At 48.5% G+C, this 25,460-nt stretch overlaps 1 protein-coding gene across 2 annotated transcripts; it reads left to right on the top strand.

The window, feature by feature from the left end:
- Window positions 1–4,020: 4,020 nt before the first annotated feature.
- On the top strand, window positions 4,021–25,399 carry AGFG2 (ArfGAP with FG repeats 2). Of its 2 annotated transcripts, XM_061153563.1 has the most exons (13): window positions 4,021–4,391; window positions 12,928–13,021; window positions 13,836–13,951; window positions 15,058–15,211; window positions 15,797–15,956; window positions 16,606–16,731; window positions 17,386–17,418; window positions 21,876–21,996; window positions 22,182–22,264; window positions 22,450–22,530; window positions 23,338–23,466; window positions 23,802–23,887; window positions 24,248–25,399. In XM_061153563.1, the coding sequence occupies exons 1-13, from the start codon at window positions 4,180–4,182 to the stop codon at window positions 24,305–24,307; spliced, it is 1,455 nt and encodes a 484-aa protein (XP_061009546.1). In that variant the 5' UTR covers window positions 4,021–4,179; the 3' UTR covers window positions 24,308–25,399. The 2 variants fall into 2 exon arrangements, with proteins under 2 accessions (XP_061009546.1, XP_061009547.1); XM_061153564.1 differs by lacking the exon at window positions 17,386–17,418.
- The last annotated feature ends 61 nt before the right edge of the window (window positions 25,400–25,460 follow it).

The following is a 25,460-nucleotide window of genomic DNA, read 5'->3' as shown; positions in this document are numbered from 1 at the left end:
AGCAGTACCCAGGAGATTGCACCTGTGAGGCTGGGACACTTTCTGGTAGAAAATGATATGTGATCTCACACAGTGACTGAAACGCAGTGTCAATTATCCCTCAGCCAATATCAGAGGTTCAGAAACCACAGGCTGGGGCGGGAGGTGGAAGGTGGCAGCTCTCACTATTATTTTGCTCTCTGAAAACATTCACTTTCCATCCCCCAAATCATTCATGTTCTGTGAACTTCACTGTCCAAGGGTGTGAGGTATTTTTGCCAGGGAACCCAGTGAGGGTTCCACCTGGCCATCCGGGACTCCTCCCCCGACCAGGGCAATGGCAAAGACTGGTGTTCCGTGCTAGCTGTGCTCTGGTTATAAAGGGGAAGTAGGGGTTGTTACTCCCCGATAAGGCTTGGGAGGGGCAGAGGTGGTTGCCTCCTTGCACCACCACACCCCGTGGCACAAATTAACAGAAAAAGATCACAATCCATATTAACGTTCTAATTTTCCTCCCCCATGACTATCATGTACATTGGGGTTTGTGGTAGCCAAGTCTACCAATTTGTTCAAAGTTTCAGGATAGTAAGAAACAACCCTTGGCAAATAAGAAATCCAGGAGGAACAGGCAGCATTTGGAAACTGTGAACTCGAGAAGGAATGTTTAAAGTGGTCTGAGGTGTCATAGCTGCATATCTGGATGTGACTTGGTGTTGCCTTTTATTTTTTAGGGCTGTTAATGTGCATTTACAAAGAGTCAGACATGACAGTGACTAAGCAAACACACACAGTATGCATTTGCAGCTGTGAGAACTGGAGAGGTGAAACCAAGTGTATAAATATATATGGGGTCCCCAGAGCTTAGTGCTGGGCCCTCTTCTTTATCTACATGCTGTACCTAAGTAACCTCCTCCAGTCTCATGGCTTTAAATAGCTACTGTATGCTGATGATTCCTAAACCTATATTTCCAGTTCCAGCCTCACTTGCAAACCTAAACTCCATATATCCACCTGTCTACTTGATCAACTACTTGCAGGCCTCACAAGTATCTCACATAAACACATCCAAAGCAAAACTACTGATTTCTGGCTATCAACATCTCCTAACCTTTACTTGGTACTGTTTCCTTTTTTTCGCCAATAAATGGCACCATAAGCCACCCAGTTGCTCAAAACAAAAATCTAGAGCTGCCCTGTCTAATATGGTAGCCACTAACCACATGTGACTAATTTGATTTAAATCAATTTAAATAAAATAAAAATTTCAGGGGACTTGCCTGGTAGTTCAGTGGCTAAGATTCTGCATTCCCAATGCATGGGGCCCACGTTTGATTCCTGGTTGGGGAACTAGGTCCCACATACCACAATTAAGAGTTTGCATGCCGAAATTAAAAAAAAAAAAAAAAAAAAAAGATCCTGCATGCTGCAACTAAGACCCAGTTCAGCCAAATAAATAAATAAATATTTTTAAAAATAAATATTTCAGACTCTCAGCTTTCTAAGCCACACTTCAAATGCTGAATGGCCACATGTAGCCAGCAGCTACCATATTGGACAGTCAGATACAGAGCATTTCCATCATCACAGAGAGTAATACTGGACAGCGCATCTCTAGAGATATTGCCATTGATGCCTCTTTCCTATTCCTCCCACATGTAATCCACTAACAAATTCTATGGATTTTATCTCCAAAAACATTCCCTCTATCAATTCATTACTCTCCAACTCACTCCTACAACCCTGGTCTCTGGCCACCATCAGCCTTCACCTGGACTGCTGAACTCACTTTTTAATTGCTCTAGTTCCAATCATTCCCACTGCAACCATTTCCCCTATAGAAGACAGAATGATTGTTTTTTTTTTAAGTGAACATCAGATCATGTCTTGCCCCTCCTACAATCCTTCCAATGGCTTCCATGGCAGAAACCGTGGTTTTATCCTAACGTCCTTTCTCCCCAACCACTTCAATAACAGAATCTCTGAAGTTTAGGAGCGCACACAGAAGCCCAAAATAAAGAACACATTTTCCAGATCCCTCCCTGCACTTAGCTGTGGTCACAGGACTGAGTTCTGACCAGGGAGAGACAAATAGGTTGTGTGTTTGTCCTTAAAAAAGCAGCCTCTTCTTGCTGCTCTAACAGGCATGATGGCTGAAGCTGGAATAGACCACGAGGTGAACTTGGGAGGGGAGGCAATGGCACTGTGAAGAAACAAGATACAAGGAATATGGGTCCCTGGCACAATGGAGCAACCCATCAGCTCTGGAATGCCTACCTGCACTTTTACATGAGAGAGAAACAAATTTCATCTTGTTTAAGCTCTGATTATTTGAGGTATCGGAGAAGGAAATGGCAACCCACTCCAGCATTCTTGCCTGGAGAATTCCATGGACGCAAGGGCCTGGTGGGCTGCGGTCCATGGGGTCGCAAAGAGTTGGACACAACTGAGCAACTAACACACACACACACACACACACACAAGGTATTCTGTCATAGTAGGACCTAATTCTAACTAATACAGCTTCCCATCATACTTAGAATAAAATCCCAAATTCCTTACTGAATGAAATCTGAAGCATTTAACGCCATCAGGTCCCACTCCAGCATTACCTGCCCCCTATTCCTCACCACACTCCAGGCACCCTGCATTTTCCTTTCTTTATAAAAATAGTATAGAGGTCACATATACCCTTTTTTCCCCTTATTTTACTTTTAAAAATTTCTTTATTTATGGCTGCTCTGGGTCTTCCTTGCTAGTGCAGGCTTTCTCTAGTTGTGGCAGCTGCAACTACTCTCTAGTTGCAGTGCGCTGGCTTCTCATTGCCCTGGCCTCTCTTGTTGCAGAGAACCGGCTCTAGGTGCAAGGACTCTAAAGCCTGGTCTCAGTAGTTTTGGCACAAGACCTTAGTTGTTCCTCATCATGTGGGATCTTCCCAGAACAGGGGTTGAACCTGCATCCCCTGCAGATGTATTCCTTGGACTACCAGGGAAGTCCCTCTGCTTTCTTTTTTTGCTGCTTTCACACACCAAGCTTCCTCATGCTTTAGGGCCTTCACACTTGCTTTTCCTTCTGCCTGGATTGCTCCATTTCATAACTTCTTGTTACTCAGGTCTTAGCTTAAATATCACTTGTCAGAGATGGTTCCCTAACCAATCTAAAATACCCAACAAGTCACTCTCTTTTACAATACCTTGATTCTCTCCAATCATCAGAGCTGATGATTCTTTGTTTATTGTCTGCCTCCTCTACTAGAATGTAAGCTTCATGAGGATAGGAATTTTGATTGGTTGGTTTACTGCTGTACCCCAGTATCTACAACAGTGCTTTAACCTAGTAGACTACTAAGTATTTGCCAAATGAACACTCAAAATACTGTTTCACGGATAGAGTTGCGGTAAAATGTAGGGTTTCCAAAGTCAGACGTCCCAGATCAGAAATCAGTCGTGTGACCTATACCAAGGGGTGCACTAAGACTATCCAGAAAATAAGATTTCCTACATCAGAGTAGGATTTTAAAAAGAAAAAAAGCGTTGATAAAGCAATTGCTCTCCTCCTTTCCTTTGAGCGTTCCCTTGTTTTCTACCATCTCTTGCCCTCTCATTTGGCCTCTTCCTTTCGGCTTTGCGTTCCTCCAGGCAGTCTAGCTGAAATGAGTCCTTTGAAATTTAGCGGGAATTAACATCATGTGTCAGGAGGGCCACAGTTGCGCAAGCGCGGGACACCACTCTTTCTCGCGCGCTATCTTTGCAGTTTCTACAGCCAGTCAGAGTTAGCGTTGGGGCCAGAGTTCCTAGGACTCACCAATCGTGTGTGGGAGGCGGGGCGCCCTGGAGGCAGTGGCGAGAGGGGGCGGGAACAAGGAGAGAGCACGCACGGTTCCAGGGGCCAGGGTCTCTGCAGGCCAATCCGAGAGGCCGGAGGTCTGAAGGCAGTGGGGCGTGGCGTTGGTGGCTCCCGCAACTCGAGGCCGTCCAAAGCCGAGCCAATCAGAGTGAGGAGGTGGAGGCGACTAGCCAATCAGCGTGCAGAACAGGCGAAGCAGGGGGGGCGGGCTGAGGATCCTTGCACGGATGCCACCGGCTCCCTAGGTTCTGTCAAGGGAGCCTGGCGTGCGGAGGCGACTGAGGAGGCGGGAAGGCGGCAGTGGTTGAAGGGGCGATTGCTGACTTGCGGGGAGGAGGTCTGAGAGGTTGAGCAGCCATGGTGATGGCGGCGAAGAAGGGCCCAGGGCCGGGTGGCGGGGTCAAGGCGGAGGCGGAGGCGGCCTCGGAGGTGTGGTGTCGCCGGGTGCGGGAGCTGGGCGGCTGCAGCCAGGCCGGGAACCGCCACTGCTTCGAGTGCGCCCAGCGCGGGGTCACCTACGTGGATATCACCGTGGGCAGCTTCGTCTGCACCACCTGCTCCGGCCTCTTGTGAGTGGACCGGCGCGCGGGGAACAGTGGGGGGAGGACCGGGAAAGGAGCGGTGGAGAGTCGGCGTTGGGGACACCGGGATTCAGGGCGAAGGGCCAGAGCCGAGGTCGGGCGGGGGCGGCGGGGTGGCCTGAGACACGACCCATGTGCCGAGAGGGTCGTCTGCTGCAGAGGCGTCACGGGGAAGGGAAAGAAAGGATCAGGGGCGACAAGACACGATTAGAGTCGCGATGCAAAGGAAAGGAAAGCGTGAGAACTGCAGAAACTCCCTAAAGGAGGGGGAGCGATTCGAAAGTGGGGAGAATTGAAGGAAACTGGGGTGGGGGTGGGAGGGTCACAGGTTTAAAGGGTCAGAGAATGACAAACACCCCAAGGGAACTTCGTGTAGGTGGAGGGCAAACAGGACAGACTCAGGTTGACAGCAGAGTGATAATGTCAGGTAAAGGGCCATGTTCTAGTGTTCAGGAACAGATCCTAATCTTTCAGGACTTTGGAGTGCTACCCAGAGGGAAATTTCTTACAAATCTGAGAGATGAATGCTGATAGGCTGCCCTCTTTAGAGAACTTAACTTTTCCAGAGGTTTGGGGATCTGGATGAGCCATCCTAACTGTAATAATTTACACTTTCAAGCTCCTTGTTTCCACAGCTTACTCCTGGTAGTAGCATCTAGCAACCCTTCTAGATTGGGGGGGGGGGGGGTTCCCCTTGTATAATCTGCAACGCTACCCTTGGCACCGTATTTGGTCACACTTGAGCTAATTGAGAGCCACAGTGCTAGCCCAGATTTCTGGTTACATGGTGAAGTTCTTTTCCCCCTTAGGGAATTATTATTATTAGATGCATGTCTAAAATTTGATACCAAGCCTGTATGTCTTTAACAAGGGATTTATTTTTACTTTTTTAGTATTAATACATTGCTTTGGTTGGTTTTGATTTTAACTAGGAGTGCCTTCCTTGTTTCTTCTTTCACCTTTAGGAGCCAAGAAGGAGGCAGTATTGTTCTTGGGTGACAGATGGGAGGACAGAAGCAAAGAGAGGTTTAGTAACTTATCCAATGCCAGACGGGGGTTGCTGTTTTCAGCATTTGTTGCTATTAGTTATGATCATGGCAGACCAGAAATGAGGATCCAGGTCCCCTCATGCAGCTTAGGATTATTTCTCTATTTGGTTTTTACCTCCTTTGCCAAACTTTTATGTTTTGATCAACTTTACTTGTATGTTGTGAGGATAGAACTGACTTTGGTGTAAGTAAAAGTTTTGTGGCTCTTGGGACAGTGGTTTAGAACGCAAAGTGGAGTTTGTCAAAAGTTGATATAGAGGCTCAAATGGAGTAGAAGAATGGAGATCGAAGACTGGGACAAGTATTTTGAGGAGAATAGGAGCAAAGTTTAGGACTATTTATAGGGTAAAGTAGAAAGAGCATATTCCTGAAGATCCTGTTATGAAAAGGCAAATCCAATTACAGACTCAGTAGAGAAATAAAAGGAAGCAGGGGGATAAAACTGATGGCATATCACAGTCTAGGTCCTAGGAAGAAAATGTCAGCAACAGCATCAATTCATTGCCATGGTTAGCTACCATGGCATGAAACCTCAAACACTGAATAAAGGGCAAATACTGACATCATTATTTTCTAGACCTTGGTTTAAAGTATCCCATAGACAACATTTCCCTTCTATAATGAATATCCCTCAACCAGGACAGATGGAGGGCCAAGGGATCTGGCTCACATTTACAACCTGGTTTCTTTTGCTGGAAAATTTAACTCTTTAAATGTCATTGTACAATTTACAGAACTTTACCACTTCCTCCTGTGGTCACTGTTGATCTCACTGGTGAAAAGTCGAACACCTGTGATCTGGACAGACACTGGGTGACGATGACCTAAGGACTGGTTAATGTAACAGAGAGGCCTGTCTCTTATCTGCAGCATGTGTATGTCCAGCTAGGGGCTTAGCTCCTCAGGAACTTAAGTTCCTATAGGATCAATGGTGGGAGTCTCCCAGCGCACCCCCCCCCCTTTTTTTTTTAGTTTCAAAACAATTTAGAAAGGACATTTTTGCTTAGTATGTTGGTAAAGCATTATGAGATTCACTTGCAGTGATTCTCAAGGTGGTAGACTTTAGGGAACACATTTTGGTGGCTGGGAAATGAGAAGTTAGGCCAATCCTTTGTTATCAGGAAGTGAGGAGAGTGAAAGGTCAAGAAGCTGGACCAATAAATGAAGCTCAACTGTGATGGCATGTTGAGATTATAAAGAGAGAAATATCAAAAGAAACTCCACCATAAAGCTGTAGTTGCCCTGGCTGTGACCATCAGACTGGGTTCTGATGGTACTTTTCCTTTGCCAATTGGAGTTGTAATTAGCATAGAGTAGGGCAAAGCATGGAAAGCTTTAAAAGGGATCTTCACAAAATATTACCCGTGTCCCTTGATGTTCTTTGGGAAGGGCTGGGAGCTGGCAGGTGGGCCACAGGTAGAATGTGAGGTGGGGCTTGCTGGCTGCAGTGTTAAGGAGGGGGCACACAGTCCAGCAGATGCTGAAGAGGCATGTCTCCATGGTGATCCACACACCAGTTAACATCTTAAATCCACATGGCTAACTGCCTACAGATTAGGATTTTGTAGTGGTAGGAAGTGAAATCGTAGTAGTAGGCCAGTAGCTTGCACATGCAGTCAGTCAGTAAGTCAGTCAACAAACATTTGTTGAGTGTCTCTGAAGCCTCAGATACCAGTTTAGGCACTGGAGATATGGTAATGAACAAAACTGATAAAGTCCCATCTTCAAGGTAGCCTGAATACTAGTGGAGGCCATGGCCCTAAATAAATCATCAAAGATATAAATGCAGGTATTGATAAGCACTATGAAGTAAACTAAAGCTCAGCATGGGCTAGAGACTGATGGAAGTTCATATTGAGGTGTCATAATGAAAAGAGAAGAAAGATTCTTTCTTAAAGACGATATTGACATATACTTTAATATAGGTAGAGAAAGGAGACAGCAGGATTGGCTTTCTTCTGAAAGCTAGTTTTCTGTTGAGTGTGTTACAAATATATCAACCACTTAGGGGGAATGGAGTGTTCTGGGGGCAGAAAGCAGAACTGCCAGGGTTCCCATCTGGCCTGATTGACTGATATAACAAAGTTGACAGTTGCAGCCAAAGTTGAATCTCCCAAGATCTGAAGAAAAATTGAGATTCTAATGGTGGTGGGTGGGTATGACTATGCTTTCCTGTCTGCATGTGCGAGCTCATTCTTGCTGTCTTTTTAAATGAGACATTTTTTTCTCATCTCTAGCAGAAACCCACAGTGTTGGGTGTGGGGGCCTGAGAGAGAGGCTGCTAGCTTCTCCCGTTGCTAAATTTACATACATGCTGCCACAATTGTAGGTCCCAAATTTGACCTACTTTTATTCATTTGGTTTTCTTCCAATACCTAATTTCCTTAACCTGGATATAGATCCTTTTAATCTCCCCAATCTGTTCATGCGCTTGCCTGTTTAGTTATATTTCTAACTCATATACTAGAAGATGAGTCTGCCATTTGAAGCTCAGGAGGGATAAAAATTGTCCCTGAAAAGGATTTCTTTCCAGAGCAGTGCCTCAGTGCTCTCTCTTGTTCTTGCTTGCTTGGATGCCTCAATGGATAAAAATGGATAAACCACTTTTCTTGAAAAAGGAAATAGATGGCGAGGCCTGAGATCTCATTGGCATCTAGGCTAGGCGCTGTCTTTGATACCCAGGTTTTTCAGCCAAGTACGTGACATGCTTCCTTGACCTGTCTGTTTGGGTCTATCCTTCAATCCATCACGCTTCAGGTCTCAGTAGTGGATATTTGTGTCGCCTCCTTCTTTATATCTTTACTCTGACAATGGGACTAAGTCAGGACTCAGATGGACAGAGCTCTGGACTGGGTGTCAAGAGATGAGCTTGACAGATCTTTCTTTGTGATAAGTTGCTACCCTCCTGGTGCCTTAGTTTCCCTGTCTGCATCATTAGCAGCTGTTCCTAACTGAAACACTTTTATCTCCTTGGAAGCAAAGGTGTAATATGCTGTTCAATAATTCAGTGCTTTTCCATCTGTCGGGGTTGGAGAGGTGGACATGGGCCTGTATGCCCTGCCCTTACTTTAGTCCTGTCCCTCCATCCCCTTGCACCTCACCTTTCATATTCACTTCTGCTGGGCAAGATGGACAGAGTCTCTAAAATTACAGATTTAGGCACTTTATCACAGAGGGCCCTTGGAGAACCTGAAAAGCTCCTAAGAAAATAATAAATTACCAAAGGGATGAGAAGAAAGCAAGGGATGGGAAAGGTCTGAGATTGAGCCTAAAGAGGAAAGTAGCTGCTAATATCAGATTCAATGTGTCTCTATATGAAGGCAGCTGTTTATTATTGTCACTGAGGAAGAGCTTCAGGAAATGGGTCAAAGCAGGGAAATTTCGATTAGTAAGAAATTCCCAGCAACCTAAGTGTCCATTAATAGATGAAAAATTAGAGGAGATGTGTTGTGTGCAAGGCACACACACACACAGGAATTTTACTGAGACATAAATAAGTCTAGCCATTTGCAACAACATGGATGGATCTAGAGGATTATACTAAGTGAAAGAAGTCAGATGTAGAAAGACAAATACTGCATGATCTCCTTATATGTGGAATATAACAAACAAAACACAGTGAAAACAGCTTCACAGGTAATGAAAAACAAATGCCTGGTTGTTGCCAGAAGGAAGGGTGGTGTGGCTCCAGGTAAAAGAGATGAAGAGGATCAAGTCATACAAACTCCTAGGTATTTATATATGTCATGGACTGTTATATCCTGTGTAAGGAAGATGTTCAAAAGTATTGTAATGACATAGAGGATAGATGGCTATACACATCGTCGTAATTGTTTTTATAAAGCAAATGTTGCCTCATGTATGTAGTACAGCCAAAATGAATATAATCAATTATATTTCAATAAAAGAGATTCAACCTTAGAGAGAAACCATACAAAAGTAATGTATATGTAAAAGGCAAAGTCTAATAAACTGATATTGAAATAGCAAAAAATAAATAAATAAATAAATTCCCTAAAATTAGTGAAATTGACCCCAGTACAGGGTAGTAAGGGAGCCTTCCTAAATAGGGACTCTTCTTGGTAATGTTTGGGTCCAAGATAAAAGCAAACCTGATTTAGCTGAACCCAGCTCAGAGGCAGAGAAATGGAATCCCAGGGGCAAAGAAACACAGTCTAGGGTAGATTAATTTGAACACAAATATTCAGAGGTAAGGAATTCCCAAGTTCAAATCTGGCACAAATGAAGGAACTTGGGTGCTGGGTGGAACTGTTTTTTTCCACTGTCGACCTGGCAGAACTTTCTTATTTGAGTAGCTGAGCAGGTTTGAGGCTTTTATGAAGCAAGATAGGAGCAAAATACGGGCCAGTTTGAGGGTGATGACCACAGAGAAACAACAGTTGTGGTATTTGCAGAAATAGTAGTATGCTTAACAGAAGCCAAAGGAAGAGAGAGAGGCAAAAAGAGAGAGGATTGGACAGACTAGGATCTCTGCAAATCACTTCATTTGCCAAGTTATTCCGAGTACTTCAGAGAGTGATTCAGAGTACTCCAAAGGCCATTTAGGTGCCCTGTGAAAAAGAAACTGAAGTAGAAAAAGGCTGAAGGCTTGAGCCCTAGTAATGTACTTGCTTTCAATTAGAAAAAGTTGCCCTATTCTGGGCAAATACCTTTATGTATTTCCCCAGCTCCTCCTGGTTAGAAATAACAGAATATATTTGTTGTGATAACCAAAGAAAAGGGCAGTGCCTCCTTCAGGCTCTCACTTCTTCTTTTGGGGAGAACCCGAGAGTTATGTTGGGGAGACCGGCTGCAAGTTGGAGAGTCAGGTGTGTTTAATTCCAGGCCAGTGCTTCCCATCTGGCCCCAGTGCATGACCCTGGTATGTATCCAGTAACACACAACACTCCTAGATCATTTGCTTTCAGCTCCCAAGGGGAGAGGGGCTCTCATTTCTAACTTGCTTCTCTCAGCCAGCAGTGACCTCTCTGTGATTCAGAGACAAATGCTCTAACTCATAGGCTGTGTAACTAGGCCCTCTTCCTGGGCTGCAGAGTGTTACCTTGTAGACTCTCCCTGCCCCCAAACCGTGGCTCTGGTTATACATAATCCAGTCTACAGACATCAAGGTCAGAGCAGTGCTTTTTGTACTGTGGTATGGAAACATCCTGTTCCATCAGATTCGTTAGGCCCAAAGCACCTAAATCACTTCTTTTCTCTGCTTTGCCTTTATCCTATCTCCACCCTGTCCCTGCTCCCACCCTCCCCCCCCCCCCCCACCCCTCCAGTCCAAGCTCAGCCATAGGAAGTTCTGCTCTAAGCATCTCCTCTAGATTGATGAGTGGGTCAAGTTCCTCACCCCCTACCCAAGGAAGCACACCTCCCTGTTTACACTTTGCTAACAGTTCCTGGTTGTCCTTTCAGGAAATGTCAATGACCTTTTTTGTGATAGGCTTAGAATCTGTTTTCCTAGTGTAAACATAATCCATTTTACTTTTCCCATGATCATTTGTCTTCCTGCTGCATCCTGGTGCCACACACTCCCTGATCTGACTATGTGTGCCTGCTGCACTGGGAAGCACCCTCGTCCAGGCTCCCCTGGCTCCTTCTTGGAAACAAGTGACTGGTGATCAAAGACTAAGTCCTGTAATTTTTGTATCCCCCACAGTGCCTTCCACAATGCCTCGTATTTTATTTAGCAGAGTAAATATTTGTTAGTGGGAGGTGGCAGGGCAGCTCAGGCTCATAGGAACAGAGGGCTCTGTCTACTCTGCTGAGACCTCAGAAAGGCCTGGCACTCCCGGGGCAAGGGCACAGTGGTTAAGGTGAGAAAGGGCCAAGGAAAGAGTATCAAAGCAGGAGGTCCAGACTTTGGAACAAACAGAACCAAGCCACTGGTGAGAAGCTGAGGAGGAAAAACTGGAATCTCTCTGAAATGCAATCAGAAAACAGTCTTCAGGTCAAAGCAAGTTTAAGAGCTATTGTTTGACAGAATTACAAAGCCTGGCTCTTGGTTTTTCCTGCTCTCGTCTTTCCTCAGGGCATCTATCCTCTTTGATATTGCTTATCTTTTAAAGGGTTATTTTGAGAACCATCCAAGTCTAGTAGCAGAATTGCTGAAAATGCCCCCAGTTGTAGCCTCCAGCGTCCTTCCTGTCCTTGGTTAGAATCCCATTAACGGTAACCTCTCGTCCAGAAGAGCAGCTGCCCTTCACCGTTCACCTCGTTACTCTGTCCTCTGTCTGCTCTCCTGCCAGGGCTACCTTCACTTACACCAACCCACACGCTCCCCGGATTCACCTTTGTTCAGGGTGTGCACCTGGGAGCTCCTGTGCTTTCTCCACCTTTCCCTAAGATTTCTATCTGGTCAATTCTGTTTACTTTCCTGAAGGCATCAGTCAAGACCCTATGCTAGAGTTACTTTTATTTTCACATCTTGCTTTGCCCATTATTTCTAGGGAGTGAAAACCCAGAGGCCTCTCAGTGGGGACTGTCCTTCTCGCATGCACCCGTGGTCTTTCACTCCTGGCCCCAAGGTCCAGTTTATTTGTTTTGGTTCAGCTACTAGTGTTTTGATCTGTCGAGGGTGATAGATTTAGATTAGAGCAAAACTGAAGGTAAGGAGACGGGAACCTCTGAAACCATGCCTGGCTTAGCCCCAGGTTCCCGTTAGAACACTCTGGAGGGGAGCTGAGTGGGAGGAAGGAAGCCGGCTTGGCTGTAGTCTCCACGGGGCATCTGTGGGCAGAGCTGGACTCCCAGGGAGTTAACAGAATGAAAACACAGGGCTGGCACAAAAGCATCCTTACAGGGTATATGTTCCTGACTCCTGCCCGTCTCGTAGCTCACGGCTGAACCTTACTCTTGCTTCGTTTAAAGATCTAGAAGTGAGAGGAAAGTCTGGAGTACTTCTCTTCCCAGAAATCACTTCCTAAAAAAGGGACCCCCCCCCCCACCTCCATCCCTCCACCAGACAGCCTCCTTGCGTAGAGGAGAGGAGCAGCAGCCAGCCTAGGGACTCTTTTTGTCTCCAAATTTTATCTGTGTTGGTATTATCAGGAATAGTCAGAGGCCTTCATTTTTGCCTTCCCTCCTGCTTGAAAGATTAGTGTCTCCATGGATTCTGGGACCCTGAGCATGTGTTGTAGGCCTCAAACAATGATGAAGCAGGAGATAGGAAATGGTCACACACCTGAGTTCCCTGAAGTACCCCTCAGCCTGAACATTCAGCTGCCGGGGTCTGAGCCAAGAAGAGGCAGCTCTGGATGGACAGCCTCTACCTTCTTCTTGGGAATGACCGGGGTTCCCTGTCTCTCAGGAGAAGCCTCCAAAACATTCTGGTCTCCTTTCTTTCCTTGAATTAAGAAGGAGCTTCAGTCAGAGTTTGATTTACATGTGATTTTATCCTCTCTCCCTCCCTTTCCTCCCGCAGTGCTAACGGCATTCTACTTCTCCTTTGTTCTAATCTCTCACAGGAGAGGCCTGAACCCCCCTCACCGGGTCAAGTCCATCTCCATGACAACGTTCACCGAGCCGGAAGTGCTCTTCCTGCAGTCCCGCGGAAACGAGGTGAGCCACCACCGCCAGGAGGGGTCCAGGCCGTGCTTGCCCTGTCAGCGGGGTTTTGCCTCAGATCACAGGAAAGCCCCTACAGTTTTCTGTTCGAGTTTCTCTTATTTGTTAGTATGAAAGGTATCTTACCTTATGTACATGTGTACATTTATGGAATCTTAGTTATACAAATTGGGGTTTGTCTGGGCCCATTGTTGGAAGAATCAGGGGAAGGAGCAGTCTCTGCTGGGGTGACCCTTGAGGGAGAGATGCTCCACAGTGATGAGTGTTCAGAGTTGACCGAGCGGCCCCTCTGAGCAGGAGCTCCTGGAGCTAGCTGTGCTGACGTAAGCAACTGGGTTTAAGCCCATGTCTTTACTTGAGAGTAAGTTAAACCCCTTCTCCAGCTAAATCTGCTGGTGGGAAGATTCCAACCTTGGTGCCAGCAGTATTCCTTTGAGGGGCTCACTTGGAAAGTGCAAACAAGAGCCTCTAGAGGGTGTTCTGGAAGCCACAGCCCTGAAAATTGCTCCTGACCCCACCCCCATCCAAATTTAGTTTCCCTTAATTCTCATGACCCTGTACTGTCTCTCACAAGACTTGTCACAGTGTGTCATTATAAATGTATCTGTATTTATCTAAGGACACCATTTCCCCATTAGATTATCAACTCTGTGAGGACAGAGATCATGTTTGTTTTGTAGTTGTACCCAGATCCTCATGTTGCATCCACGCTCAATAAATGTTTATTGATGGATGAGTTCGAAATGGTATGATTCCCATCTCATACTCTCTGCCCCAACTTCTCTGTCACTTGACTTCATCCCTTTAGGTTTGCAGGAAGATCTGGCTGGGTCTTTTTGATGCTCGGACATCTTTAATACCAGATTCCAGGGATCCTCAGAAGGTGAAGGAATTTCTCCAGGAAAAATATGAAAAGAAGAGATGGTAAGGAGGAGGAAAGAGATTACTCTGGAGACACGTGTCCAAGACACTTCATCTATGGTCTACTTTCCAGAGCTGAATTGTGGCTTCTTTCAAAGGCTAGACGAGGGTTGAGTCTGTTCCACTCAGATTCAGTTAGGGCTGAATTCTGACTTCTAAATAATAAAGGTACAAGAAAAGGACAATTTGCTCTTGGTCACTGACCCTGCAGATTTGATATCCCCCTCCTTTGGGGAGACAGAAGACTGTGTGGAGGGGAGAGCTAGGCTCCCCAACTATGAAGTGTGGACTAGTTTCTAGAGCTCAAATGATCTCACAGAGAGAGGTGGCTAAGAGCACATGGCCTCTAGATTTACTAGAGGAAATTTACTAGGGGAAGGAATTTATTAGATTTACTAGAGATTTACTAGGGGAAGCAGCATCTCTGTTCTCTCTTGCCTTTTCTTCCCCCACATGCTACTTCTTGTTCCATCTCTGGGGGGTGTGCATGGTTGGGGATAACTGTAGGGTGAAGAAGAGAATGCAGAGAGCGAGGAGATTGGTGTGGGTACAACAGCATTTTGTAGTTCCTCCTGGGAGTGTCCTTGGGATAAAAAAGATACATCCCAAGTAGAGACCACATCCATTGGAGTGGAAGGGAATTTTATCAGAAGTCCAGGAGCCAGCAGGGTAAATCCTGAGTGCTTAGAAGATGAAGTGGCAGAGAAAGAGGAACCTGAAGACACGCCCAGGAAGTAAAAGGGGGCCCTTGAGTAGGATTGGAAAATAGGATCACCTGTTGGTCAGCCTGATTGCAAGTTGTTATTATTTGAAACCCAGATGGTTCATGTGTCAGAAAGAGGAGGGAGAGCTGTGGGGAAGACTGGCACAAGCCAAAGCAAACTGAACAACATCCCTGCAGGAAAAAATGATCATCTGGAAGTAGAGGAGAAACTCAAGTTAGGTGGAACTCTCCTACGTCACTGCTTCCTTTAGTTCAAAAAAGAGAATCAGTAGGGAAAATAAGAAAGGACTTTGCTGAAAGCTGTGTTCTCAAGCAGTTAAGCTGAGCAAGGTCCAAAGTTTCAAGGTTTCACCCCTCCTCTCTGCCTAACTATTCTTTTTCCAAGGTATGTCCCCCCAGACCAAGTCAAGGGGCCCACTTACACCAAAGGCAGCACCTCCACCCCCGTCCAGGGCTCCATCCCAGAAGGCAAGCCCCCCCGGACACTTTTGGGGGATCCTGTGCCGTCTCTCTCAGCTGCTGCCTCCAGCTCCAGCCAGGTAACTCTCAGATCTGCCCTTGACATTATTATGGGATTTGGGAGACAGGGGTGTCAGTTTCCTAAATCAAATCCCCTGGACTTAGCAGATGATCATCCAGGAGGTGTAAATGGGTTCTCAGCCCTGCTGTGACCTAGGTCTTGCATTTCTCACCTTGGACTTGTGTATTTTGGAAGAAAGAACCCAACAGGAAGTGGTATTTAGGGAAGTCGGAGTATCAACTTCAAACCTGACCACTCCTCCAAAGAAAAACAGGGGCCAGGACACTGGTTCCAGCACCTGTGAAAAACGAGGAGGTAACAGCTCCAGGGGGTGCTGCTGGGCGCCGTCCCTGTGTATCGGGGTTACCTTGATGCACACGCTCTAAAGTGTGCGGTTCTGGGAGCGGCTGTCCTGGGACGACAAAGGAATTAGGTATGAGAAGGGCTGAGGCAACCCTTCTTCCCAGGAACCCTCTTGGTTGAGGGCAGTTTCTCCCTCTGTTCTCTCTCCACTTGCCTATCTGGGGGCAGCCAGGGGAGCCATGCAGGGGCCTGGGTCATGACTGGGATTCCAAGTGCTATATGTACTGCCTTCTCCTCCAAGCCTGTCAGCCAGCCTCGGACGTCCCAGCCCCGGAGCTCTCAACCTCCTCCCCCTTCCTCGGTCAAGAAAGCCAGTACTGATCTGCTGGCTGACATCGGCGGAGACCCCTTTGCTGCTCCCCAGCTGGCACCAGCTTTTGCTGCATTCCCAGCCTTTGGGGGTAAGTGGGACTTGGGACAAGAACTTTTGTCCCCATCAAACACGGAATTTCACTTAGCTCCAGCTCTGCACAGAAGTGAACGCGATGGTGATTCTGAAGCATCACAGCCTGGAGAGTGAGGGTCAGATGAGTACAGACACAATTACATTAGGGAGTCTGACCAAAAGCATGACAGCGGGGGGCTTCTAGCCCTTCCTTTTAGATCACTGGGAAGAGCCTTTTTCTTACTTTCTCTCCAGTAAAATGGAGCAAGGGAATTGTGACAGGTTCCATTTCCCCTGCCCTCTTCCCAAAGATCAGCAGTAGCCAACAGAGGGTGGAACCAAGTGGTTATCTAGTTTCCCTTTTTCTTTTTTAAAGCCCTTTCCTGTAACAAAATTTTTTTCACACTATTCCACCCAAACTAGACCCTGACAAAAATGTTAATGCCTCATGGAGTAAGGATAAAAAGCGGGGAGTAAACTTGGAGACTCTGAGAGCCCCTTTCCCTCTGTATAGGTCTGGCTGTCTGCCCCAGGCTCCTGCCAACTCCCTCTGAAGAGGGCCCTGTGGGGAGGCAGATGTCTCATTGAGTGGCTCTTGGCCACTGTATGATACAGATTACATATATTTTATATAAACATAACCTTCATATTCTCTCCACCTACAGGCCAAACGCCTTCCCATGGGAGCTTTGCCAACTTTGATGCCTTCAGTAGTGGCCCCGGCTCTTCTGCATTTGGAAGCATTCCTCCAGCTGGCCAAGCCCCATTCCAGGCCCAGCCGGCGCCCCCAGGTAAGTGCTGCCCCTCCGGCTTCCTTTCTTTCTGGCAACTGTATTCCACTGTCCACCTCCATACATCATCCTTCATTCACATCCACACCAGCCCAGAGAACCACACTAAGAGAGGAAGCTCCAGAAAAGGATGAGAGGGATCTGATGAGGTTCTTGTCAGGGAGAAGGGGCTCTATTGTTCTTTTTTTTCTTTTTCATGTAAGGAAAATGGCTAAAACCTCAGCAAGAGTTGTGCGGGCTGTGCAGTAGGAGGTTGCTACCTGGCAAGTAAGGGAGACTGAGGCTAGAAAACTTGAGAATGAGGATCTGAGAATGGACATGACCTTTCCCCTAGAGGGCCCCCAGAGCAAGGGCTGGAGCAGTGTCCAAGGTAGCCTCCAGAAGACCTCACCCATCCCTCTTAGAGCAGAAGCCTGTCAACTCTGTGGTGTTGCTCTTGTGCAAATGAAGGAGAGTCTAAAGGCCCTTCAAGCACCCCGTCGCTCCCAGACGACCGTCTCTGGAGCTTTCGGGCGGCCCTCTCCCTTTGGCCATCCTGCACGCCAGAGGGCAGTTGGGAGCACTGTGAGGACAGACATCTGGGGACAGCTAGTGACTGACTCTCTCTCTCCTCCCCACCTACCTGCCCTTCCCCTTCCCCACCCTCGCTGCCAGCCAGTCGGATGCTAACTGGAAGTCACAGCTTTGGTAAGTTACTCCTCCGACCCCACAGCCGACCCAAAGGCAGGAGACTGTCTCAGACCCTCTGACCCTCAAGCTTTGAGGTCTGGGAGGAGCCCCTCAAATTTACCCTTTTTACAGGGGAGGCAGCTAGCAGTTTCCCTAGTCATTCAGTTCACAGAGAGGCACAGTCCAGCCCACAGCACAGATTTCTGACTCTGCTCTGCCCACAGCCCTCGCCACCTCCCACCATGAACTGGTTGATTCTTTGTTTTGAATTAAATTTTTTGAATGGAACAAGAGAAGACATTTTATATTGACAGGAGTTAAAATTCACAACAAAATTCTCACATCATGAACTTAAAGTAACTGATGAGATAGCCTAAAAATCCATAAAGCAAAAACTAGTAGAATGAAAATCTGATAAACTAACAGAGATTATAATAGGTTCTCTCATAAAATTAACTGATGGAATAGATGGACAAAGAAAGAAGGAAGGAAGCTGACCATCTGAGTAACACTTTAACAAGTTTGACCTAAGAAATACAAGTAGAACTTTATAACAAAAATAAATATATATTATTTTCAAACATATAACCCTTTTATAATTTGACAGTATATATTAAAAAAGTAAAAGAATATATATATAATTTGACCATACACTGGGAAACAAAATCTCCATAAATTCTAACAAGGAGAAATTGCATAAGTCAGAGTATTTTATATGGCAAAAGATGACCTAAACAAAGATGTCCTAAAAAAGGTCCCAAAACAATGTTTTGTGTCCTTAAAGGCATGAAGCAGATAGGGAGAAGATACATATTTACAACATGGAAACAGACAAACACAAAACAATGTTTTGTGTCCTTAAAGGCATGAAGCAGATAGGGAGAAGATACATATTTACAACATGGAAACAGACAAAAAGCCAATAACCATAATGTGCCTTTAAAAATTCCTATTAAGAAGGAAGAATAGAATGGTCAAGGGATAGAAGCAGATAATACCCAGAAAAAAACATGAATATGTCCTCAACCTAACTAATCAGAGAAAATACAATTATAAGAACTACATTAACACAGTTTTTAAAGATTAATAATTGCCAGTACTGTGTGGGGAAATAGGTATGCTATTGTTAAGAATATAAACCGGTACCAGAATATACAATTTAGCAAGAGGAAAGTATTTCCAAGCAATGGTACCTCAAAGGAAACAGCCTATTACAAGATGGTTATAAACGGGTCGTCCAGAAATGCATTCCTAGCACAATTGATTACTTTAAAAAGAGAGCTTAGGGGACTTCCCTAGCGGGCCAGAGGTTAAGAATCCGCACTTCCCACTGCAGGAGTATAGGTTCGATCCCTGATTAGCTAAGATCGTGGGTACCTCTAGGTGTGGCAAAAAAAAAAAGAGAGAGAGAGAGAGAGCGTATTAAAGGGGCTCTTTTAAAAGAGAGAGGGAGAAAATAAAGGTGTCAGCCCTGGAGCCATCGCAGGCTGAACCTGGAATGGACTTTTGGTTCAGTGTCTGCTCATCTCAAAAAGCAGACAGCTTCCGCTCGACCCCGAGCCCGCCAGCCCCGATGGTGCCCGGAGAGCACCCGGCTATCATCTCCTCAAGGAAAGAAAGCTCTCCGTTTGCAGTCGAGGAAGCTGGCTCACCAGGCCGGTGCCTTGGCCCAAATCAAATGGCTGCTCAGGGGCGGATCCAAGCAACTTCTCGGCCCACCACGGTCACGGTCACGGTCACGGTCACGAAGGGGTTTCTGTGAGGGTGACACGAGGAGCCACTAAGGTTCGGGGGAGACGTGGGCGTCTCTCCTGACGTGTCGGGTTATATTTTTGTGTTTCTGAGGGGGAGGAGAAGGGGAGGTTTCTAAAAGTGCGGTTTCCTCTGAAACTGTGAGGAGGCAAGTCTACATACCCAGCCGCGCAGGGCGAGGCTCTGGCGGTGGATAAGGTGCCCACCAGCAAGCGCGCAGGGATCACCCGAGCCCCGGCCGCTCTACCCTCTAGCGGCCGCCGGGAGGCACGCAGCTCCCGCTCTCGCCGCGAAGACGGACGGCCAGGTCCTCATCGCGAGGAGCACCCCAACCCGAGGGCCCAGAGCGGCGCTGAAGGGTCGGGCCCCAGGGAGGACAGAGAGCCGCGTCCGCTCGGCAGGTCCACGTACCTCGAGTCCGTCGGGCAAAGGAAGGGCCTGGAGTCTGCGAAGCGACGATCCAACCGTCGCCCCGCTGGTTCTGCAGTTGTCCTCCAGATGGGAGAGGACTTAAGACCAGTGTGCGTTACAGCCCAGCGCGTGTCCCTCGGGAAAGCCCGGGGTGGGGAGGGAGAGGGCTGAGGCGAGCCCTGTCCCCCGAGTGCCGACCATCAGGAAGCAGCCTGTCCCCAGATCCTCGCGGCAGGCAGCCAGCCAGGCCTGGGCACCTGACTTCCCCGCCGGATTCTCTGCTCCTCCACGTTAGGCCGTCCCATCAGGTGTGCCCAGCACCAGGAAGGTGTCCTTAACCAGGGGGCTCTGGACAAACGCGGCAGCCTCACGCTTTGGAAAAGGAAGCCCAGGGAGGTCCACAGTACAGTTCTGAGGCGCTCAGAAGAACCCCAAACTTCACTGACAAGAAACCAGGGTTAAGGTCTGAGGGGGCCAGAGCGCAACCACATAAATCTGAGAAGCTCCTTGGCCCTGCCGTTTCCTTCCTCGCCCTGAATGTTAACTTGTCCTTTCCCTTTTTTTTTGGAGGGGGGGGGGAGCGGGGGGCGGCGGGGCGAGGCTTTCTGTACTTATACGGCGTGTGGGCCTCACGTGTGGACGTCTCACGTGTTGACGTCTTCACGTTGTTGACGTCTCACGTTGTTGACGTATCCACGTTTTTGTCTTCACGTCATTGCAGCCTGGGGGGGCTTACGTGATAGACGTCTTCACGCTCCTGTGGCACGTGCTGGCTTACGTGGTTGACGTTTTCACGTTGTTGTGGTGCCTGCGGGCCTTGTGCTGTAGTCTGGGGATCGCATTTGCGTCAACTGCGTTGCGAGACGAGAGTCTTAATCTCCGGCCACCAGGAAACTCACTCCTGTCCCTCTTTTTCCTCTTGTGTCTGAGGAAGTATTTTCCCTTGTGAAGGTTACCCCTCGCCCCCTTCCTGCCTTCTGCAAGGTTTTGTCCCCTGAACTTTCCTATCAATTTCACCTCCACTTTCTCCACCTCTGCTGGCACGTTCCTTTTTCCCCACAAATACATTTCAAGTCTCCCATCCTACAGAATGTTTCTGCAGCCTGACCCACGCTGGTCTCTTGTCTCATCTCCTCTCCACAGCCCTGCCTCTGGGAAAAGGAGGGAGCCTCTTTCACTTACTCATTTTTATTGTCCTGTTTTCTTTCTTTTTTTACTACACATTTTATGACATAATATACATACTGTTCTGCACTTTGATTTTTCTTTAGATAAACAGTACTGTTAGATTTTTTTTTTTTAGTATATGTGCTGCCGAAGCGAGCACTGTTAGATTTTTTTAAATCAGTACGTTAACAGCTTCCTCATTCTTTTTTATAGCTGCACCACTGTCCAATTTATGTCTATACCATAATTTATCTACTCAGTCTCCTGTTAGTGAATATTTAGAATGATCCAGTATTTTGCTATTAAACAGCACTGCAGTTAATAACTTTTGGGGGGGAGGCATTGGTTAAGTTATATCTGAAAGGAAATTTCCTGGCAGTGGAATTGGTCTAGTGGGGATCCAGTTGATACAGAAGTAAAATATATCACTACAAACATGTCAGGTGCTGGGAAGCAAAAGGACAAGGTTCTAGGAGAGAAAAGCCAGAATCAAATATTGGGGTCAGGAATGCCCGTGGAAGACATAGTTCACTGGCCCATGGGCAGTGCATCCCAGCTGTGATCTGAGGTCGTGGCATCAGGGAGGTCTCTCCAGAGGGGAGGAGGTGGCTGGCTGGGTGTGGGAGGATTCTGGCGAGGCTGGAAACCAATGCTCAGCACCTCCAATGCCATCTGTATGTTCCCTGAGTCTCCCAAGTGACCCTGAACCTTTCTGCTCTTCACAGTGCCTCCCCCACACCCACCTGCCCCTACATACGATTTATCCATAAATGGAAATGCTGCTTTAGGGAAAAGACGAAACTTTTCCGTCTCTTAAGGAGAAAATGGGAAGTGTAAGCCAAAGTAGAGCAGGAGGGACAGTGACCTGGACGAGGAAGAACTGCTTCTCTTCCAGAGGTGGCAGTTTCCAGCATTTGGGAGACTAAGAAGGGCTGGGTATCAAGTTGCCTAGAATCCTCAGTGGGAGACAAGCCCTCCAGAACTGGGCGATCAGGGGAAGAACGGGCTGGCTCAGAGGACCCTGTTGGTGCCATTCATGCCATCCCTCCCCTCCCCGTCCACTGCACCCCACCTCCATCCCTCCTCTTGGCCATTCCCTCCTGTCTCACACCAGCACGCCCTGTTTTACTCCTGTTCCTGCCCAGGGAGCAGCCAGGGGACTCCATTTGGTGCCTCTCCTCTTGCACCTGCTAGTCAGCCCAACAGCCTCGCAGATGTGGGCAGCCTCCTGGGGCCTGGGGCATCAGCTGGAGGCATCCCCAGCAGGTAGGTCCACACGTCGGGGAGCTCGCCCTTGGGCAGGAAAGCCAGCCAAGAAATCCTGGCCTTGGTTATCCCAGCCTGCTCAGCTCCTGTCTGGCAGGATGGGGTCTGCACCTCCTGGTCCCTTGCCCAGCCCACCTCCTTGGTGCTGGGTGATGTGCGTGCTGACTTCTCTCCCTGTTTCACAGCATCTTCGGGATGGCCGGCCAGGTCCCCACGCTCCAGTCAGCCACCACTGGTGGAGGCAGCAGCCCAGGGCTAGCTTTTGGAGGTGAGTCTTTCGTGTAGGGACCCAGGAGGGGATCTAAGGCCAAGAGGAAATTGAGGACTCTAGAGGGAGGGGGTGGGGAGAGTTCCACACTGGGATTTAGAGGAATGCTCAGTTACGATGTTAACCAAATGAGAAAAAAATAACCAGCTCTTCCTCCCACCTCTACCGCATTCCACCCTGAGCAGCCTTCAACCCTTTCACCACACCTGCTGCTCACGCCCAGCTGCCTTCCACCAACCCTTTCCAGCCCAATGGCTTGGCCACAGGTAAGCCTCCCAGACTATCCCCTGATGCTAGCTAGCACTCTCCAGAGTCACCAGCCCAGGCCAGACCGGTTTAACTTCCAAGCCACCTAGTGGGCAAAAACTGGAGACACCCAGGTCACGGAATTTCAGAGTTAGAAAAAACAGCCTGCCTCTTCCGTGAGCCGGTTCCGAATGGTTGGCGCTGACTGGTAGTGGTGGGGATGCTTTTTCCTCCAACCCTGTCTCCCTCTGGCGGTCCAGCCTCCTCCCTTCTGCGTCCCACCTGAAACCATGGCTCTGTTCCCTGCCCTCCTCAGCCGGAGTTTTCTCTCTCCAAACTCAGGCTCGTGTGCCTCCTCCTCCTTTTTTTTTTTTTTCCTGGTTGTTCTCAAAAAAAACCTTGAAGCCAGGGAGAGAACAATACTCCCTGCTAAGCTGACCTACGTGGCAGGCCCAGCGCTTAGGGCTCTGCACCGTTATTTCATGTTTGCAGCAGTCATGCCGAGGAGATAGGCATGGTCCCCATTTCAGAGATGAGAGTAACTTGCTGTGGTTTGTGCAGTATAAGAGATGCGGAAGGCGGACCCCAGTTCCGTGTTGTGCCTGTGCTCATAACTAGCCTGTTCTCTGACCCACAGGCCCCGAGAGGGCAGGTTTGGCAGGGTGCAGGGATGCTGAAGGGTTTCGTGCTCCTTCCAGGTACTTCCACTAGGTACCTCTGGGTAGGGAAACACTTGCTTCCATTTCCCTATCTTGGAGGGATTAGGAAGACCTGTTCTCCAGCCTACCTTCCAGAACCTCGCCTATCTCACGTCCCTCCCTCCACAGGGCCGGGCTTTGGGATGAGCGGTGCTGGGCCAGGCTTCCCCCAGACAGTGCCACCCACCGGGGCTTTTGCCAGCCCCTTCCCACCACCGCTCTTCCCCGCACAGACCTCGATGACTCAGCAGCAGAATGGTAAGGGGTTCAGACCAAGCCCTCCTTTCTAACCCCATTCCCACCCTCAGGGTCTGGGCGGGTCTGTGAGTGTGTGAATATCAGGAATATGTATTAGGGAGCCAGGTGTCTGAGCTAGTTCCCTTTTGGACCAGCAGGGGGAGCCCAGGGAAGCAACAGACATGCTCGTGTCCTCTGATTGTTCCACAAGTTTATTCCCCACTTTGGAGAGGACCCCGCTGGGCCCCTGCCTTGGGTTGTATCTGGGCCTGCCCGGCAGGGAGACAGGCGAGCTGGGCAGCACCCGCCTGAGCGGCAGGAATCCCATCAGCTGAATTTTTGCTCTTGCCTCCCAGGCTATTCCTTCGGAGACTTGGGATCCACCAAGCTGGGGCAGGGGCCACTGAGTCAGCCAGCTGGCATCTCCACCAACCCCTTCGTGGTGAGCGCACCAGAGCAGGGCCTGGGCCTGATTAGGGCGCTTGGCCTTTCCCTGTGGGGGCTGGGGACGGAATCCTTCCAGGAGAAGAGGGCAATGTGGGACAGGACGCATGCCCGTTCCTCGTGAGACTCTGCTTGGCTCAGCCAGGGATGAGTGGGCTAGTGACGGGGCGTCGGCTCTCCTCGGCCCTGACTTCATCCACCCTCCCCATGCCCTCTACTGGCCTCCTAGCTCCCTCATTTGCCCTCTTCCCTCCATACAGTCATTTTGAAGGAGAAAGGAATCCTGGGCCACACGTCCTCTGTGGCCTCTAGCTCTTCCTCCCTAATTTAACAATTTGCGGTTGTTCTTTCTCTCCAGACTGGATCCTCATCAAGCCCATTTGCCGCCAAACCTCCGACCACCAACCCATTCTTGTAGCACTGTGTCCTGGGGGGCCTGCTCTCCGGGGCCCCTCTACTCCCTGGAGCTCTGAGGACCACTTGCCTGTGGCATTTCTGCGGGTCTGAGACCAGATGGGTCTTGTTTTGCAGGGTAGGGGGCTGAGGGTGGCGGAGCCGCTAATGCTTTGCTTGGGGCTTGCAGATAAAAGGACAGCTTCCCAGGTCAGCTGCCCCCCAGGTCTCCTTCCTTTCCTTCTCCAGCCCCCACCCAGGCAGGGGGGTGCCCGGGAGGCAAGATGACAGAGCCAGGCCTAGAGGAGCTGTGGTGTTTTATTTTTCAAATTATTAACGATGATGACAGTAGTCCTCCCCTCCTGCCCTTAGCGCTCCCTTCACTCTGAACCCTGTCAGGGGAGGAAGCCGTGGGCATAGGCTGACCAGTTCTCCCCGTGGGAACAACTCCCCAGTGCCCAGCTTGCTGATTCTGTTCTCCTCGTGGTCGGAAGCACTGTGGGGAAAGCAGGGCAAAGGTGGGGGGTGAGGCGCAGAATGGTGATCAGACAGGCTGAGGAGGCCCTGGGGGGCCAGAGTGCCCTGGCTCGGGCCAGCAGCCCTTTCTCCATGTTCTCGCTTCCCCAGCTTGCTGCCACATCCTGGGCACTTAGGATGAATCATTTCACCTACAGACTTACACATGCCCAACTGCCGTCAAGCACTTTAGTTAGCTGTGGTGTCATGTTTGGATACCAGTGTTTTATATTTATACATAGAGAGAATTTTCTAATATAGCCTATTATATATCTATCTATATATGCACACACACATATCCACACGCAGCCATTCTCCCCTCCCAGACAGCTCTTCCACGCGAGAATGGGATGAACCCCTATCGGGGCCTCGACTGCAAAGCCGGCGCTCCAGGGGGTGCGGGAGGGAGCCACATGTCCCAACCACCCCAGGGCCTGAGCTTTTTCAGGAAAAGGCTTTGTGCAATTGGCTGGGGTTTTTTTTTTTTTCTTTCCTTTTTTTTCCCCATGTGCCTCCCTCCCCCTTCCCTGCCCCCCAAATCTCTGCACCAAAGCTGTTGCGGGCAATGTTGGGAAAGAACTGCATTAAAAAAAAAAATGGCTCTCGTAGTCTTGCTTTGGGCCAGCCCCAGGGTCCACGTGTCAGTCAACGTGACTGCCTAG

This window comes from Dama dama, chromosome 10, assembly GCF_033118175.1.
Source record: "Dama dama isolate Ldn47 chromosome 10, ASM3311817v1, whole genome shotgun sequence".
Taxonomy (NCBI): domain Eukaryota; kingdom Metazoa; phylum Chordata; class Mammalia; order Artiodactyla; family Cervidae; genus Dama; species Dama dama.
Note: the sequence above shows the minus strand (reverse complement) of the source record. Positions and strands in the feature narration are given on the sequence as shown.

Bases quoted from the DNA above. Each gene is read 5' to 3' on its own strand.
- AGFG2 (XM_061153563.1), top strand. From the start codon at position 4,180: ATGGTGATGGCGGCGAAGAAGGGCCCAGGGCCGGGTGGCGGGGTCAAG. The intron at 21,997-22,181 runs GTAGGTCCACAC...CCTGTTTCACAG, and splicing joins GCTGGAGGCATCCCCAGCAG to CATCTTCGGGATGGCCGGCC. The intron at 22,265-22,449 runs GTGAGTCTTTCG...CACCCTGAGCAG, and splicing joins CCCAGGGCTAGCTTTTGGAG to CCTTCAACCCTTTCACCACA.